General features: G+C 55.6%; 2 protein-coding genes across 2 annotated transcripts in view; one reads left to right on the top strand and one right to left on the bottom strand.

Annotated features, from left to right (window-relative positions):
- Window positions 1–453: 453 nt before the first annotated feature.
- Window positions 454–1,881, top strand: PPDPF (pancreatic progenitor cell differentiation and proliferation factor). Its single transcript, XM_032257012.1, has 4 exons — window positions 454–618; window positions 1,021–1,100; window positions 1,236–1,313; window positions 1,390–1,881. The coding sequence occupies exons 2-4, from the start codon at window positions 1,046–1,048 to the stop codon at window positions 1,599–1,601; spliced, it is 345 nt and encodes a 114-aa protein (XP_032112903.1). The 5' UTR covers window positions 454–618; window positions 1,021–1,045; the 3' UTR covers window positions 1,602–1,881.
- A 10,070-nt stretch (window positions 1,882–11,951) lies between these two features.
- PTK6 (protein tyrosine kinase 6) overlaps window positions 11,952–14,280 on the bottom strand; it is a 12,166-nt gene continuing 9,837 nt past the window's right edge. Inside the window, exons 6-8 of the mRNA XM_032257011.1 lie at window positions 13,928–14,109; window positions 13,326–13,479; window positions 11,952–13,015 (exon numbers count right to left, since the gene is read on the bottom strand). Coding sequence (XP_032112902.1) covers window positions 12,828–13,015; window positions 13,326–13,479; window positions 13,928–14,109 — 524 coding nt within the window. The 3' untranslated portion in view covers window positions 11,952–12,827. The remainder of the gene's footprint in view (window positions 13,016–13,325; window positions 13,480–13,927; window positions 14,110–14,280) is intronic.

The raw sequence follows: 14,280 nt of genomic DNA, 5'->3' as shown, positions 1-14,280 counted from the left end.
GAGAGCCGTTAGTTGAGGGAGGAGCAAGTTTCACTTCTCTTTGTGGCCACCTGTTTACTTCAGACTTTCTGGCTCCTGGGAACCGTCCAGAGTCGTACGTGCGGGTCACCAAGGCAATGATGGCCAGGCTCGGACCTGGAGGCCTGGCACTGCAGACCCAGGCCCGGCCGGGCCGCCGCAGACGAAAGCCACCGCGGGGCTGGGTGCAGCGGAAGCCGCACGGCGACACTCGGCCCGAGGAAGAAGCTGGCGACGCTGCTTCGCCGGGGATCGGGGCGGAGCGAGTGGGCCTGGGGGCGGGGCCGAGAGGGGATGGGCGGGGCCGAGCGGGGCTCTGGGCGGGGCCGAGCGGGGCGGGGCGGGGCCGAGCGGGGCTCGGGGCGGAGCCGAGTGGGGCTGGGGCGGAGCCGGCGCGCCCAGCCCTCCGTGACGCGCCCGGACCCCGCGCATATAAGTGGGTGCGTCCGCGCCTGCGCACCCCGCGCGCGCCCGTCTCGGTCGTGGAGCGGCCTCCCGCGGTCTCCTCTACAAATGGGCTCCGTGGCCTAGCGCCCCCGTAGCGCCCCCGTCCCCGCCACCCGTGATCGTGCGCCGAGGCCCGGAGGGGTTGCCGCCCAGGTGAGGGTCCGCGCGGCGCGCGGATGGGACGAGCAGGCCGGGGGTGCGCGGGGCGGGCCGGGCCGGTGGGCCCCCCCCCGCCCCTCCTCGCGCCTCCTCTCTGGTCGTCTCCGCCGGGCGCGCGCTGGGCGCGGGGTCCCGGGCGGGCTGCTCTCGGGCCGGGCGGGTCTGGACGACGCCCGCCGGGTTCCTGGAGGCCGCGCGCACAAAGCGCCTTTGTTCCGCCGGCGCGGCCGGTTCGGGCTGGTTGGAGCCGCCCGCGCCCCGCGCGGCGAAGGCGGTCCCGGGAGCTGGGGAGCCCCGCCCGCCTCGGTAAATAGCCCAGCGCGGCGGCTCCACCCGCCCGGGAGCGCCTTCCCGAGCGAGGCCCGCTGACCCGAGGGGCCCCTCGACCCTGCGCAGGTTCCACCAGCCCGCAAGCCAGAGCATGGCGGCCATCCCCTCCAGCGGCTCGCTCGTGGCCACCCACGACTACTACCGGCGTGAGTAGCCCCTGCCCCCCACCACGCAGACGCCCTGCCAGCTCCGCGCCCCACGTACCGCCTGCAGGACCCCTAAGGGCCGGTGGGCTGGGGGTGCCTGCGCCCCGCGCTGCTGACGGGACCTCTCCTCTCCAGGCCGCCTGGGTTCCACTTCCAGCAACAGCTCCTGCGGTAGTACCGAGTGCCCCGCGGAAGCCATTCCCCACCCCCCGGGTGAGTGCAGGGCCTCCCCCTCTCCCCCGTCCCCCCAGGAGCTGGCACCATCATGACCCCGCTTTGCTTCTCTCAGGTATCCCCAAGGCTGACCCGGGTCACTGGTGGGCCAGCTTCTTTTTCGGGAAGTCCACCCTCCCGTTCATGGCCACGGTGCTGGAGTCTGCAGAGCACCCGGAACCCCCCCAGGCCTCCCGCAGCGTGACCACCCGTGGCCTGGCTCAGGACGCCCTGAGGAAGCAGCCTGGTGGTCAGCCCAGCACAGCCAGCGCTGGGCCGCCGTCCTGACTTGAGCGATGACCACCAGCCCCAGACCTGCGGAGGCGCTAGGCCACCAGAGCCCCTCCCGCCCCTCAACCCCCAGGCCCCCCCGCCCACCCGTAGATTAGGCGGCTGCAGCCAGCAGACCTCCACATCCACACAGCAGACACCAAAAAGGAGTGAGGGCCCGGCTCTCCACCGCCCGGCCCGCCCCAGTCCTGAGCAGCTTTCCTGGCACCGAGCGGAAAATAAACTCCAAGCAGCCGCATCCCCTATGGTGTGTGCCTGAACTGTGTGGCGAAGCTTCCGTCTGAGTGTGAGAAATGGCTGAACCCCTTCCAACCTCACTTCCTGTTGGGGGCTGGCCTGGCTCCCTGGCCTTCCTTGGCCTGGTCCCACTGTGAGGCCGCTGCTGGGGCTGAGAAGGGTGGGGTTCCCTGCTGCTTCCAGGGAGCCCTGGGCAGCAGGCAATCCTGGAGCTGGGCAAGCAGGCCTCAGGGCAGCCACCTTGAGCATGGGAGGGCTGGTCCTTGGAGGGATTTGGGCCCCTTACCCGAAGAGCCGTCAGCCTCTGGCTGTGAGCTGGGAAGCTCCCACCTGAGGGACCTGTGCGTACTGGCAGGCCGCCTCCCAGCGGGTTTGGGCATCTTCAGGGCTGTCTCCCAAGGGCCTCCCGTAGAGGTGTTACCCCAAGACAGGCTGAGGAGTAGGGGCTGCAGGCACTCTGCAGGGGTCCTCCAGCGCCAGGTAGCCCAGCTTAAAGGTCAAAGGGTGCAGGAATTGGTGGGGTGGGCTGTATCATCTGGGCAGGCACATACCAGACCTGCCTGGAGCCAGGGGGCAGGGGGTGGGGGGGGGGGGGGGGGGGGGGCCCCCCCGGGCGGGGGGGGGGGGGGGGGGGGGGGGGGGGGGGGTTGGTTGGTCTGCACACAGGAGCGAGTGGGCTGTGAGCTCAGTAGACTCCTCCATAACCAAGGCAGGCAGTGTCCCCACACCTCCAGGTGCCTGCAGGGATTGACTCAGGTCTGTTGAGAGGCAGCTTAGTGAGGGGTGGGAGTCAGTGAGATGGCTGGAGACTTGGTGTGTGGCCGGGGACACCGTGAGGGGAGGGGCCTCCCTAGGATGGGCTTCAGTGGGGGCTGCAAAGGCCTCTGAGAGCAGTGGGGTTCAGTGGGGAGGGGAGGGGCTCAGTGGGTGCTCCTTGCCTGGTACACTGCCCCTCTGCACTATAAATAGCTACACCAGTTGGTGGGAAAGCATCTGGCTTGTGGCTTCTGATGGTGGAGACTTTGTCCTACCCAAAGGGTGCGGGCAGCCTCACCCAGGCATCCAGGCTGGGTTCAGTGCTGAGCTGGGTGGGAGCGCCTCCTGTGGACCCAGGGGTGGGAGGCTGCTCCCAAGGGCAGCTGAGCCTCCTGCAGTCTTTTCAGTGTCCAGACAAGGCTCTCAGAGTCCCATGGGGGCAGCTGCTGATGACCATGGTGGGACAGCCCCTGGTCCCCACAGAGACCCCCCTCCATGCACACACAGCTGTGAGGGTGTAGGAGTCAGTGTTGAAGGGAGAGCGCAGCCACACTCAGGTGCCCACCACATGTGGCCCAGGGGGCTCTGCCCTTGTCTCAGCTGAGCTAGAGGGCTTGGAGCTGTCCTGGCTTTTGGAGTCAGTGGGGCAGGGGCACTGCCCAAGAGCTGGTGTCTCGGACAGAGCAGCTGGGAGGAGGAAGCAGCCGAGCCGGGGCTGCCCAGGGCATCGTCGCCCCCTGTTTCGGGTCAGGGGCTCCTTGGCTGGAGGACCTCACGACCCCGGGAGTGACCATGGCCCACTATTGGGAGCTGCACCTTCATGAGATTCTCTGTAGCGGGGAGAAGTCTTATCTTTTCCTCACCTGCCACAAGATTCATGGCTGAGACCCTTGAACAAGACAGATTGGGCCACGTGAGGTGGCTCATACCTGTAACCCCAACACCTTGGGAGGCTGAGGTGGGTGGATCACTTTAGACCAGGAGTTCAAGACCAGCCTGGCCAGCATGGCGACCAAAACCCTGTTTCTACTAAAAAATACAAAAAAATTAGCCGGACGTGATGGTACATGCCTGTAGTTCCAGTTACTGGGGAGGCTGAGGTGGGAGGATCCCACCTGAGAATTGAGCCTGGGAAGCGCTGTGAGTAAATCCCTCTGGGCACCGAGGAAGGAGAGCTAAGCAGACCCGGAAGAAGAACTGACTGCTCATCTATTTAATCCTTTTACGTAGTCACGCCTTAGTTTGTAGTCGGCGGATGTCAAGAGCAGACACAGTGCAGGCAAAGCAGCTAGGGAAAAACAGCCACACCAGGACGGGAGTCTGTGGCCCAGGCGGTAGCGCCCCTGCCTGAGAGGGCACGCGCTACCTGGCAGGCCGGCCCAGGCGGCAGCGTTCAGTATCGTAAAGGTACCCGCGGTCCGGCAGGCTTGGAGCAAGAGTCACTCCTCCTGACAGGGAGTTGCAGTGTCTTGTGTCCAATTCTTGTGGAAAGCTGGCTGCAGGCCGGCAACCCCGCGAACGAGAGACCGGATAAGAGCAGCTGGGCTCGGGGGCCGACGCCACTGACAAGCGGACACAGGCGAGGCCCCGGGCGTCCAGGCTGAAAACCCCTCGGGGACAACGCATAGTCGCGCCTGGCTGTATGCGCTGTCAGCTCTTGCCACTGTGCTGACTGTGGAAAACCGTCGAAGGGGCCTGCCCCTAGGTAAGCGGTGTTGCACGCCACCCTCCTCGCTACACACCACCCACCTCCTGGCCTCGGTGACCTAACGAGGATGGGCCCTTGCTTCTTGCTCACGTGACTGTCTTGACCCCATCACTACATGAGCTCACTCACTCCCCTTCCCCCAGACCTATACCCAGTAAATACAGACGCGCCTGGACGCTCGGGGCCTCGCCTGTGTCCGCTTGTAAGTGGCGTCGGTCCCCTAGCCCAGCTGCTCTTATCCGGTCTCTTGGTGTGCTGTTCCTTATTTCTGGGATCCAGCGCCTCAGCACGGTGAGAGGGGACGCCCCCTGACCCTCATAGGGCCGGACCCCACAGGCACAACACAGTGGGACTCCCTCTCTACTAAAATAAAACCGAATTCGCCAGGTGTGCGTCACATGCCTATAGTCCCAGCTGCTCTGGAGGGTGGGGCCGGAGGCTCGCTTCCTCGGAACGCAGGAAGTCAAGGCGGCGAGGAACCATGATGGTGCCACCGCTCCAGCCTGGGCGACAGGGTGAGATCCTGTTGAAAAACAAAAGCCAAGAAAGAACCTGTGTGGTTAATCACCGTTCTTCCACTTACATAAATAACCCAACCAGGTTTAATGAGCCCAAACTTATTCTGCAAACAAATCAATCTTTTATTATCTTTGATAGAAATTTGTTAATTTGCAGCCGGGCATGGTGGCTCACACCTGTAATCCCAGCACTGGGAGGCCGAGGCAGGTGGATCACCTGAAGTCAGGAGTTCTAGACCAGCCTGGCCAACATGATGAAACCCCATCTCTACTGAAAATACAGAAATCAGCTGGGCGTGGTGGCACACCCCTGTAGTCCCAGCTACTCGGGAGGCTGAGGCAGGAGAATCACTTGAACCCAGGAGGCGGAGGTTGCAGTGAGCCGAGACCTTGCCACTGCACTCCAGCCTGGTGACAGAGTGAGATATATCTCAAAAAAAAAAAGAAATGTGTTGACTGTAGAGAGTAAAATTATGTTTCAAAATAAAACAACAGTGCGCCCAATATTCTATCCCAGCCCGGTTCACAGTCTGGAGGTTTTGCCACCTACCTGTGACCTGGGCTGGTCCTGAACACATTTCCTCTGATACCTGCCTACAGGTCATGAAACCAACATTTCCAGTTTTCCTCCCACCCTTCCTCACAGAATCACTGAGGATTAAAGCCGCCCTTTTCCTGAAGCCCTGTAAGCTGAAGCTGCCCCACTTGATACAGACTTCAGAGAAATCTCCCAAGCAGCCCCTCTGCAGACAGCTCTCGGCCCACGCTGGGCACGGCGGCTCATGCCCGCAGTCCCAGGCTGTGGGAAGCCAAGGCAGGAGGACTGCTGGAGCCCAGGAGTTCAAGAGCAGCCTGGGCAACATAGCAAAACCCTGAATCTACAAAAAAACATTTTTTAATTAACCACGTGTGGTGGCACATTCCTGTAGTCCCAGCTGTTTGGGAGGCTGAAGCAGCCGGATCACTGGAGCTTGGAAATCTGAAAATTCGAGGCTGCAATGAGGTGTGTTCACACCACTGCACTCCAGCCTGGGCGACAGAGCAAGACCCTCAAAAAAAAAAAAAAAAAAAACGTTTTCTTAAATCTGGAAAACAAAATATTAAAGAACTGTAATGTTTCAGATAAAAGTCATTATCCTCGTCGGTTCATTCATTCCCATATCATTAGTTCTTGCTCTGATTGATCCTGGATAGCACCTTCGTGGGCCTGCCAGGTTCCTCATCCAACTTCTGGAAACCCTTACTCAATCCAAGGGTGTGATCTTAACCAGAAGCCTGTGTCACTGAAGAGGAAGCCATTTGGAACCGGCTGATTGCAAAGCTTTCGGAAAAAAATCAAAGTGAGACAATCACTGTGAATGACCAAAGACTGAGAGCCCAGGCGATGGCTCTGGTGAGAGCTTCTTACAGGAATGACACAGTCGCCAAGGAAACTGGGTTATTTCTGTGGCATACAGCACTTTAATATAGTAACCAAAATTATGACTGATAACATTGTGCGAGATTTCCAGGAATAACGTGAGACAGAATATGTATCAGAGGATAACATATCAGATTTCTGGGGATTTTCTATCATTTCTGCAGTACTCATATCAAAAACAAGCCTATGGATACAACCCCTAGAAGGCTCAGTGTCTCATTATTTGACAAGCTTTCCATCTAATGTAGCATACCAAATATTGGAAATAGATGTTGGAAATAGATGCTCGTTGCCGCAAAGAAAAATGAGCGCTGAGTACAATGAATAAAGGAACCACACACATTTCTCCCTGACGCACTGGGGTCGTCCTCACTGCTGTGTCTGGGCACTGTTGGCTGGAGCCAGACCTCACGATCTAAAACCCAATTGGCTAACAACTTAAAACTTTTCTAAACAGGTAAAAGCCATGGAGAGCTGGGACACGCCTGTGAGCACGTCCAGCACAGATATCCTGGTTAAAGTACAAGGACATGGAATGTGCTACGTGCCTGTAAGCACGGCCTGTCTAACAGCTGCATAGGACAGGGCTTAACGAAGTTATTAGTGCACTTTAACAAGAAAGGAAACTTTGAAAAAGAACTTTTCTACTTCTCACATCAAATAAGCTTGATTAGTTTGACATCTCTCTTTTTTTTTTTTTTTTGAGACGGAGTTTCACTCTTGTTGCCCAGGCTGGAGTGCAATGGCGCGATCTCGGCTCACCGCAACCTCCGCCTCCTGGGTTCAGGCAATTCTCCTGCCTCAGCCTCCTGAGTAGCTGGGATTACGGGCACGCGCTACCATGCCCAGCTAATGTTTTGTATTTTTAGTAGAGACGGGGTTTCACCATGTTGACCAGGATGGTCTCGATCTCTTGACCTTGTGATCCACCCGCCTCGGCCTCCCAAAGTGCTGGGATTACAGGCTTGAGCCACCGTGCCCGGCCTTGACATCTCTCTTTTACAAGGCAGAAGACAAATCCTTTCGGGAATTCCTAGTTCCTTTCTAGAAACTCCCCAAGTTATTTTCCGAGGCTCGCTGCAGGCTTGAACCCCCAGGGTCAAGTGATCCTCCCGCCCCAGCCTCCCAAGTAGCTGGGACGACACACTCACACCATCACGCCTGATCTCAGACTCCTGGCTTCAAGTGATCCTCCCACCTCAGCCTCCCGAAGTGCGGGGATTACAGGAGTGAGCCACCGTGCCTGGCCTAAAAATACTTAATTTAGAATTTGACTCTAGGGAGTTGTCAAAAATGTCAAAAGGTTTTAAAACACTTGATTAAATAAGATCTTGGCTATCTAATCAAAGTGACAACAAAATAAAGCAAGTCCGGAGGGCTCCACAGTTAGGAATCAGATTTAGCTGTCGTCGTGTTGAGAAGACTCAGTTTTCTCAAGTAACCTGAGACCCAGTAAGATAAACACGCAGCACAAGAAATCTTCTTAAAATTATCGTAAAACACAAAATCGTTGTTTCTCAGCCCAATTATTTAAAAGATAAAAAGTTTTCATAATACCAAATTCTGGTGTCGCATCAGGGCACTCTCACTACTAAAGCTGATGTTGAAAAAGAACTCCATGAATAAATCCCGCCAATCTTAGCCAGCTTTGACTACACAAGGTAAGATTCACTTTCAAGGATTCCTTTTCCACAAACCTTTAAAAGCTTTTTTTTAATGTCTCCATCTGCTTCTTGTTTTCCTCCCACATCTTCTTTATCTCATTCTGGAAGAACCAGTCATTCTGCTTCAGTAGAGAATTGCTAAATCCATTTCCCTCAACAGAGAACTCATCCTTCATCTCTTACAACTTTTCTTAACAAAAACATGTTTCTTTTTCTTGTAAAGTTTGTGTATTAGTCTTTTTCCATGCTGCTGATAAAGACATACTTCAGACTGGGCAATTTACAAAGAAAGAGGATTTTTTGGTTTGGTTTGGTTCTGTTTTTTAGATGGAGTCTCACTCTGTTACCCAGGCTGGAGTGCAATGGCGCGATCTCGGCTCACCGCAACCTCCGCCTCCTGGGTTCAGGCAATTCTCCTGCCTCAGCCTCCTGAGTAGCTGGGACTACAGGCACGCGCCACCACGCCCAGCTGATTTCTGTATTTTTAGTAGAGACGGGGTTTCACCATGTTGACCAGGATGATCTCGTTCTCCTGACCTCGTGATCCACCCGCCTCAGCCTCCCAAAGTGCTGGGATTACAGGCGTGAGCCACCACACCCAGCCAAGAAAGAATTGTAATTGGACTCACAGTTCCACGTGGCTGAGGAAGCCTCACAATCACGGCAGGGGGCAAGGAGGGTCAAGTCACATCTTTCGTGGATGGCAGCAAGAAAAAGAGAGAGCTTGTGCAGGGGAACTCCTTATAAAACCGTCAGATCTTGTGAGAATTATTATTCACTATCATGAGAACAGCACGAGAAAAATCTGCCTCCATGATTCCATTACCTGCTGCTGGTCCCTCCCACAACACGTGGGAATTCAAGATGAGACTTGGGTGGGGACGCAGCCAAACCATATCAGTTTGTATACAGAGTGTTTTCCTTATTATTTCTAATAGCTTTAATTATGCATATTCACCCAGGTGTGGTGGCTCACATCTGTAACTCCAGCACTCTGGGAAGCCAAAGCCAGCAGATCACTTGAGGTCAGGAGTTTGAGACCAGCCTGGCCAACATGGGTGAAACCCGGTCTCTACTAAAAATACAAAAATTAGCCAGGCGTGGTGGTGCGTGCCTGTAGCCTCAGCTACTCTGGAGGCTGAGGTGAAAGAATCACTTGACTCTTTCCCACCTCCACTGGAGGTGGAGGCTGCAGTGAACCAAGATCATGCCACTACACTCCAGCCTGGGTGACAGAGCGGGGCTTTGTCTCAAAAAAAATATGTCTATATAAATCATAATTTTTAACTCCTAGGAACCTTAATTTCTCGTGGAAACCAGGGGGCGCTTGGCGCTGCTGTCTGTGGCCCCAGCGTTCTGCCGTCTCACAATTTTAGAAGTGGGGGCCCCCTCGTAGACACTTTCTCACGTTTATCAACAGGCCCAAATATATTTAGCTTCTCTGTAATGCGTGAAAACAAGATGCCAAAACTCTATCCGCTTATGCTTAGCAATTAATGTTTCAGGATTTGTTTTTCTGTCACCAGGCTGGAGTGCAGGGGCGCGATCTCAGCTCACTGCAACCTCCGCCTCCCGGGTTCAAGCAATTTGCTGCCTCAGTCCCCTAGCTGGGACTACAGGTGCCTGATACCACACCCAGCTAATTTTTGTATTTTTAGTAGAGACGGGATTTTACCATCTTGGCCAGGCTGGTCTTGAACTCCTGACCTTGTGATCTACCCACTTTGGCCTCTCAAAGTGCTGGGATTACAGGTGTGAGCCACCACGCCCAGCTCAGTCTTTTCTATTTTCATATTATTTTACAGACATTGGGCCTGTCTTTTAAAAATCTATGACAATGAAACTTTTGAAGAATGCAAACCGGTTATTTTGTAGATTGGCCCTGCATTGAGCTTTTCCAACATTTCTGCGTGAACAGATGGGCACGGGAGCCAGGCGTCCTTCCCGGAGCATGGGATGCTGGCTGCCCACCAACGGTACCTTTGATCCACTAGTTAAACTGCCACCCACAACCTTCTAGCAGCAAAGTTACCACTGTTCCCTTTGTAATTGATACGTAAGCCAGGTGCGGTGGCTCACACCTGTAGCCTGTAGGTCTAGCTACTCAGGAGGCTGAGGGAGGAGGATTGCTTGAGCCCAGGAGTTTGAGGGTTGAGGTTGCAGTCAGGCATGAGCACACCAGTGCACTTAAACCTGGGCAGAAGAGCCAGACCTGTCTCATATGTATCTACAGACTCTTGTCACCTGCTGTGCTATCAAACACTAGCTCTCATTCATTCTCCCTCTCTCTGTGTATGAGACAGCACACATGTCAAAGAACTGAAGCACAACTGGATTGTTTGGGCCTGCATTTACCTTGATGCAATTATTACACATTGTACGGCTGTGTGGACGTGTCTCATCTACCCAACAAATAGATACACCTACTATGTACCCACAAAAACTAAATTTAAATTAAAAAAAAAGAAATGGTCCGGCGCTGGATAGCTATAACTTAATTTGACTTAGAATAACTTTCATTTACTTATTTGTTTTTATTTTACTTTGAGACAGGGTCGAGCTCTGCTGCCCGAGCTGGAGTGCAGCGGTGCGATCACCCCCGCTTCGCCCGGGCTGGAGTGCTGCGGTGTGATCACCCCCGCTTCGCCCTCCAGGCTCAAGCCATCCTCTCACTTCGGCCTCCCAAGTAGCTGGGACCGAGGTAGGTGCCACCCACACCAGCTAATTTTTTATTTTTATTTTTTTTTTTAGAGATGGGATCTCTGGGTCTCCTTATGTTGCCCGGGCTGGTCTCAAACTGTTGGGCTCAAGCAGTTCTCCTGCCTTGGCCTCCTAAAGTATAAAATAACTTTTAAGGTTGCAGATTACCAAAAAGGTTTTGGAAACTGTTTTTAAGTAGACATAATTTATAAAACAATTATTGTTTAGAAGTTCATTTATACCGGGCATGGTGGCTCATGCCTGTGACCCCAACACTTTGGGAGTCAGGGATAGGAGGATCGCTTGAGCCCAGGAGTGGGAGGCTACAGTGAGCTAGGACCAGACCACTGCACTCGAGCTGAGCCTGGCGGATGGAGACAGACTCTGTCTCTAAAAAGTAAAAATTAAAAATTTTAATTTAGGCTGGGCACAGTGACTCACACCTGTAATCCCAGTAATTTGGGAGGCCAAGACAGGCAAATCACCTGAGGTCAGGAGTTCAAGACCAGCCTGGCCAACATGGCGAAGCTTTGTCTCTACTAAAAAAATTAAAATTAGCTGGGTGTGGTGGCACGTGCCTGTAATCCCAGCTACTCAGGAGGCTGAGGCAGAAGAATCACTTGAACCCAGGAGGCGGAGGTTGCAGTGAGCCGAGATCACATCATTATACTCCAGCCTGCGTGACAGAGCAAGACTCCTTCTCAAAAAAAAAAAAAAAAAAAAAAATTTAGAAATGTATTTATAAACTCTCACAGCACTCATATTCACCTAATTCACTTGTTCGTAACAATTGTCCTTGAACTGCTCATGAAAATTTCATGCGACATTAAGCAAAACTAGCCATCATCATTACTTATTTTTCTTGGTGACCACAAATGTCAAAAACATCACAGAAGCAAAGAAACTAAAAGGATAGGCTGGGCACAGTGGCTCACACCTGTAATCCCAGCACTTTGGGAGGCCGAGGCTGGTGGATCACGAGGTCAGGAGTTCGAGACCAGCCTGGTCAACATGGTGAGAGCCCCCCACCGTCACTGCCGTCTCTACAACAAATACAAAAATTAGCCAGGCGTGGTGGCACGTGCCTGTTATCCCAGCTGCTTGGAAGGCTGAGGCAGGAGAATCGCTTGAACCAGGGAGGCGGAGGTTGCCGTGGGCCGAGATCGCACCGCTGCACTCCAGCCCGGGCAGCACAGACGATGATGGTATACGTGTCCAACTATCAGTTTCTCATCAAGCCAACTTTTGACCCGAAAACTCAAAAAAAATCCTTTCAAATATCCTGTTATCACATTTCTGCTGGAACACAGTAAAAGTTATTCTTGGCAGTATTGAGCTCTTTTTTGTTCTTATTTTAAACCAAACAGACTTTCAAGTGACTCAGAACCAAAACCAATAAGCTTTTTATGACCTAACCATGGATGAGAGACGCCTTCAAAAGGGTGCAAAGGAGGCAGCCCCTGGCCCGGAAGCACCCCACAGACAGCAGAGAAAGGCCTTTGTCAGCACAGGAGGGAGGGGCTGTCCAGCACGGACCCAGTGACAGACGTGGAGGTGGCAAAAGCCCTTGTGGGCGGGAAACCTCCCTTTACAAACCCCCTAGGGGCTGGCGCGTCCGGCAGTGATGCTCAGGCTGGCAGAGGCCAGGGAGGGCGTTCTCACCCTTTGTAAAGCCAAGCTCTCAGAACATGAGCCCAACAGGAGAAAAGCAGCTGCCCCTGGGAGGAAAGGATCCGTTTGTACCAAAACCAAATTTACACGAGAGTCACAACCCACTCGAATGGCTTCCTCCTGCCATGCTGAACTGGGAAAAGCAGGGACAAGAGTGTTTGCCTCCCACCCTCAACTGGGCACTGCAGACAGACACCCAGAGAGCGGCTGCGGTCAGAATCCCCTCTGACCTCCGCTGGCTTCGAGTCAGTCTCCCGGCGTCTCATCTGTGGGCTCGGAGCAGGCTGCCTGTCGGCAGCTGAGACCCAAGGCACACATGACAGGTTAACGAGAGAATCAGCCGTGTACGGGACACAGGCATTCCGTCTCACAGGACAGGTTAACGAGAGCAGCACGCTTGTGGATAGGACCCAGGCACTGCTCATTTGTGAAGCTTTCCTGCACCCATCACCTCAGTAACCCCAGGGCGGCGTGTGGGCCTTGACCCCAGGTCCAGGCAGTGGCCCAGGCCCCTCCTCGGCAGGGCCTGGCTGTGCCCTCCAGAGCAGCTCAGATGGGATTCTCATAGCTCGTGAAGCTGGAGAGCCTCTCCCGAAGGGCCTTGAAGCAGGGTCTCTGCTCAGGGTCGCTGCACCAGCAGGTCAGCATCAGCTTGTGCACACTGGGCGGGCACGCCGAGGGGCAGGGCATTCGGTAGCCGGCATCCACCCTCAGGAAGGCCTCATGGTTGGACATGCCTGCAGCCAACAGGGATGAGAAGAGCTGGGCCCAGCTTGCCCACCCTCCCCAAGGAAGCCACCCCAGCCACCCCTGCCCCTTTCTGGAACACTGCCTGCTGCAAACACCTCCCGCCAGATGGGGCTCCAATGGGCAGCTCCAGGCACCAGCCTGGGTGTTTAGAGAACGGTGCAGGTGTGGCGCTCAGGCACCGGCTTGTGGCAGAGACCCCTGCAGCCCTTGTGGGAAGCCCCTCCCACCGTCCCTGTGGCCGCCCAGGACCAGCCCCACTCTCCCCCAGCACCCAGTCAGGGACACTGGAGGCAGTACCTGGGTAGGGCACCTGGCCCCTGCTGAAAATCTCATGCAGGAGAATCCCGAAGGACCAGACGTCAGACTTGCTGGAGTAAAGGCCTCGGGAGAGCGCTTCGGGGGCCGTCCACTTATAGGGGACGTTGTGGTCGTGGGAGAGGTAGATGTCCTCCTGCAATCAGGCCGGCGCTGAGTGGGCCTCGGGGGCCACCTCTGCCCTGCCCCCATGGCATGGACGCGCATAGCGGCTGCACCGCAGTGGGACCCATGCACAGGTCATCGGCCTGTGGCTAAGCTCGCGCTGGGGCCTGAGCGCCTTCAGGAGCGCAGCTTCCCCTGGGATTCCAGGTCCTTGGGGATGGGAGGGCCTGGGGCACAGGAACTGGAAGGCTCCTGGGCTGAGCCAGTGAACGAGGCATGTGAACAAGGCAGCGGCTGCATGGTGGGCCCTGCTGTGTGCTCCTTTGGGAATGAGGGCACCCCCCCAACTTGCTGCAGCTTCCCACCTCCTTGCTCAGCCTGGGCTCCCGAGGGCAGGGGCCGAATCATGTGCCTGGCTGAGTCCCCAGCTCCACACAGGAAGCCCTGAGCCCTCCACCCCTGCCCTCCGAGGGCCCTACCTTGATGAGCCTGGCCAGCCCGAAGTCCCCGACTTTGCAAAGGGTGTTTTCCCCGACGAGGATGTTCCTGGCGGCCAGGTCACGGTGGATATAATTCTGCGACTCCAGGTAACACATGCCCTCAGCCACCTGCCATGCGATGTCCAGCAGCTCTGAGACAGGCAGGGCTTTCTCATCAGAGTCTGCAGAGGGGAGTGGAGCCCGGGGTCAGCCAAGCCCACTGGGGTGAGGACGGGGTGGAGGCCAGGTCATGTCCCATCTGCCTCCAGGCTCTGCGGGCTCAGAGGACGGGCTGGGGCAAAGGGCAGAGCTGGCCTGATTTAAGATTAACCTCGGGCCAGCCACTGCTCTCC

The sequence above is a fragment of the Sapajus apella genome, unplaced genomic scaffold, assembly GCF_009761245.1.
Source record: "Sapajus apella isolate SASKATOON/1434 unplaced genomic scaffold, GSC_monkey_1.0 scaffold96, whole genome shotgun sequence".
NCBI lineage: Eukaryota > Metazoa > Chordata > Mammalia > Primates > Cebidae > Sapajus > Sapajus apella.
The sequence above is the reverse complement of the archived record's forward strand: the minus strand, read 5'-3'. Positions and strand labels throughout refer to the sequence as shown.

Coding starts and splice junctions, on each gene's coding strand:
- PPDPF (XM_032257012.1), top strand. CDS start 1,046: ATGGCGGCCATCCCCTCCAGCGGCTCGCTCGTGGCCACCCACGACTAC. Junction 1,101..1,235: donor CACCCACGACTACTACCGGC/GTGAGTAGCCCC, acceptor TCTCCTCTCCAG/GCCGCCTGGGTTCCACTTCC. Junction 1,314..1,389: donor AGCCATTCCCCACCCCCCGG/GTGAGTGCAGGG, acceptor TGCTTCTCTCAG/GTATCCCCAAGGCTGACCCG.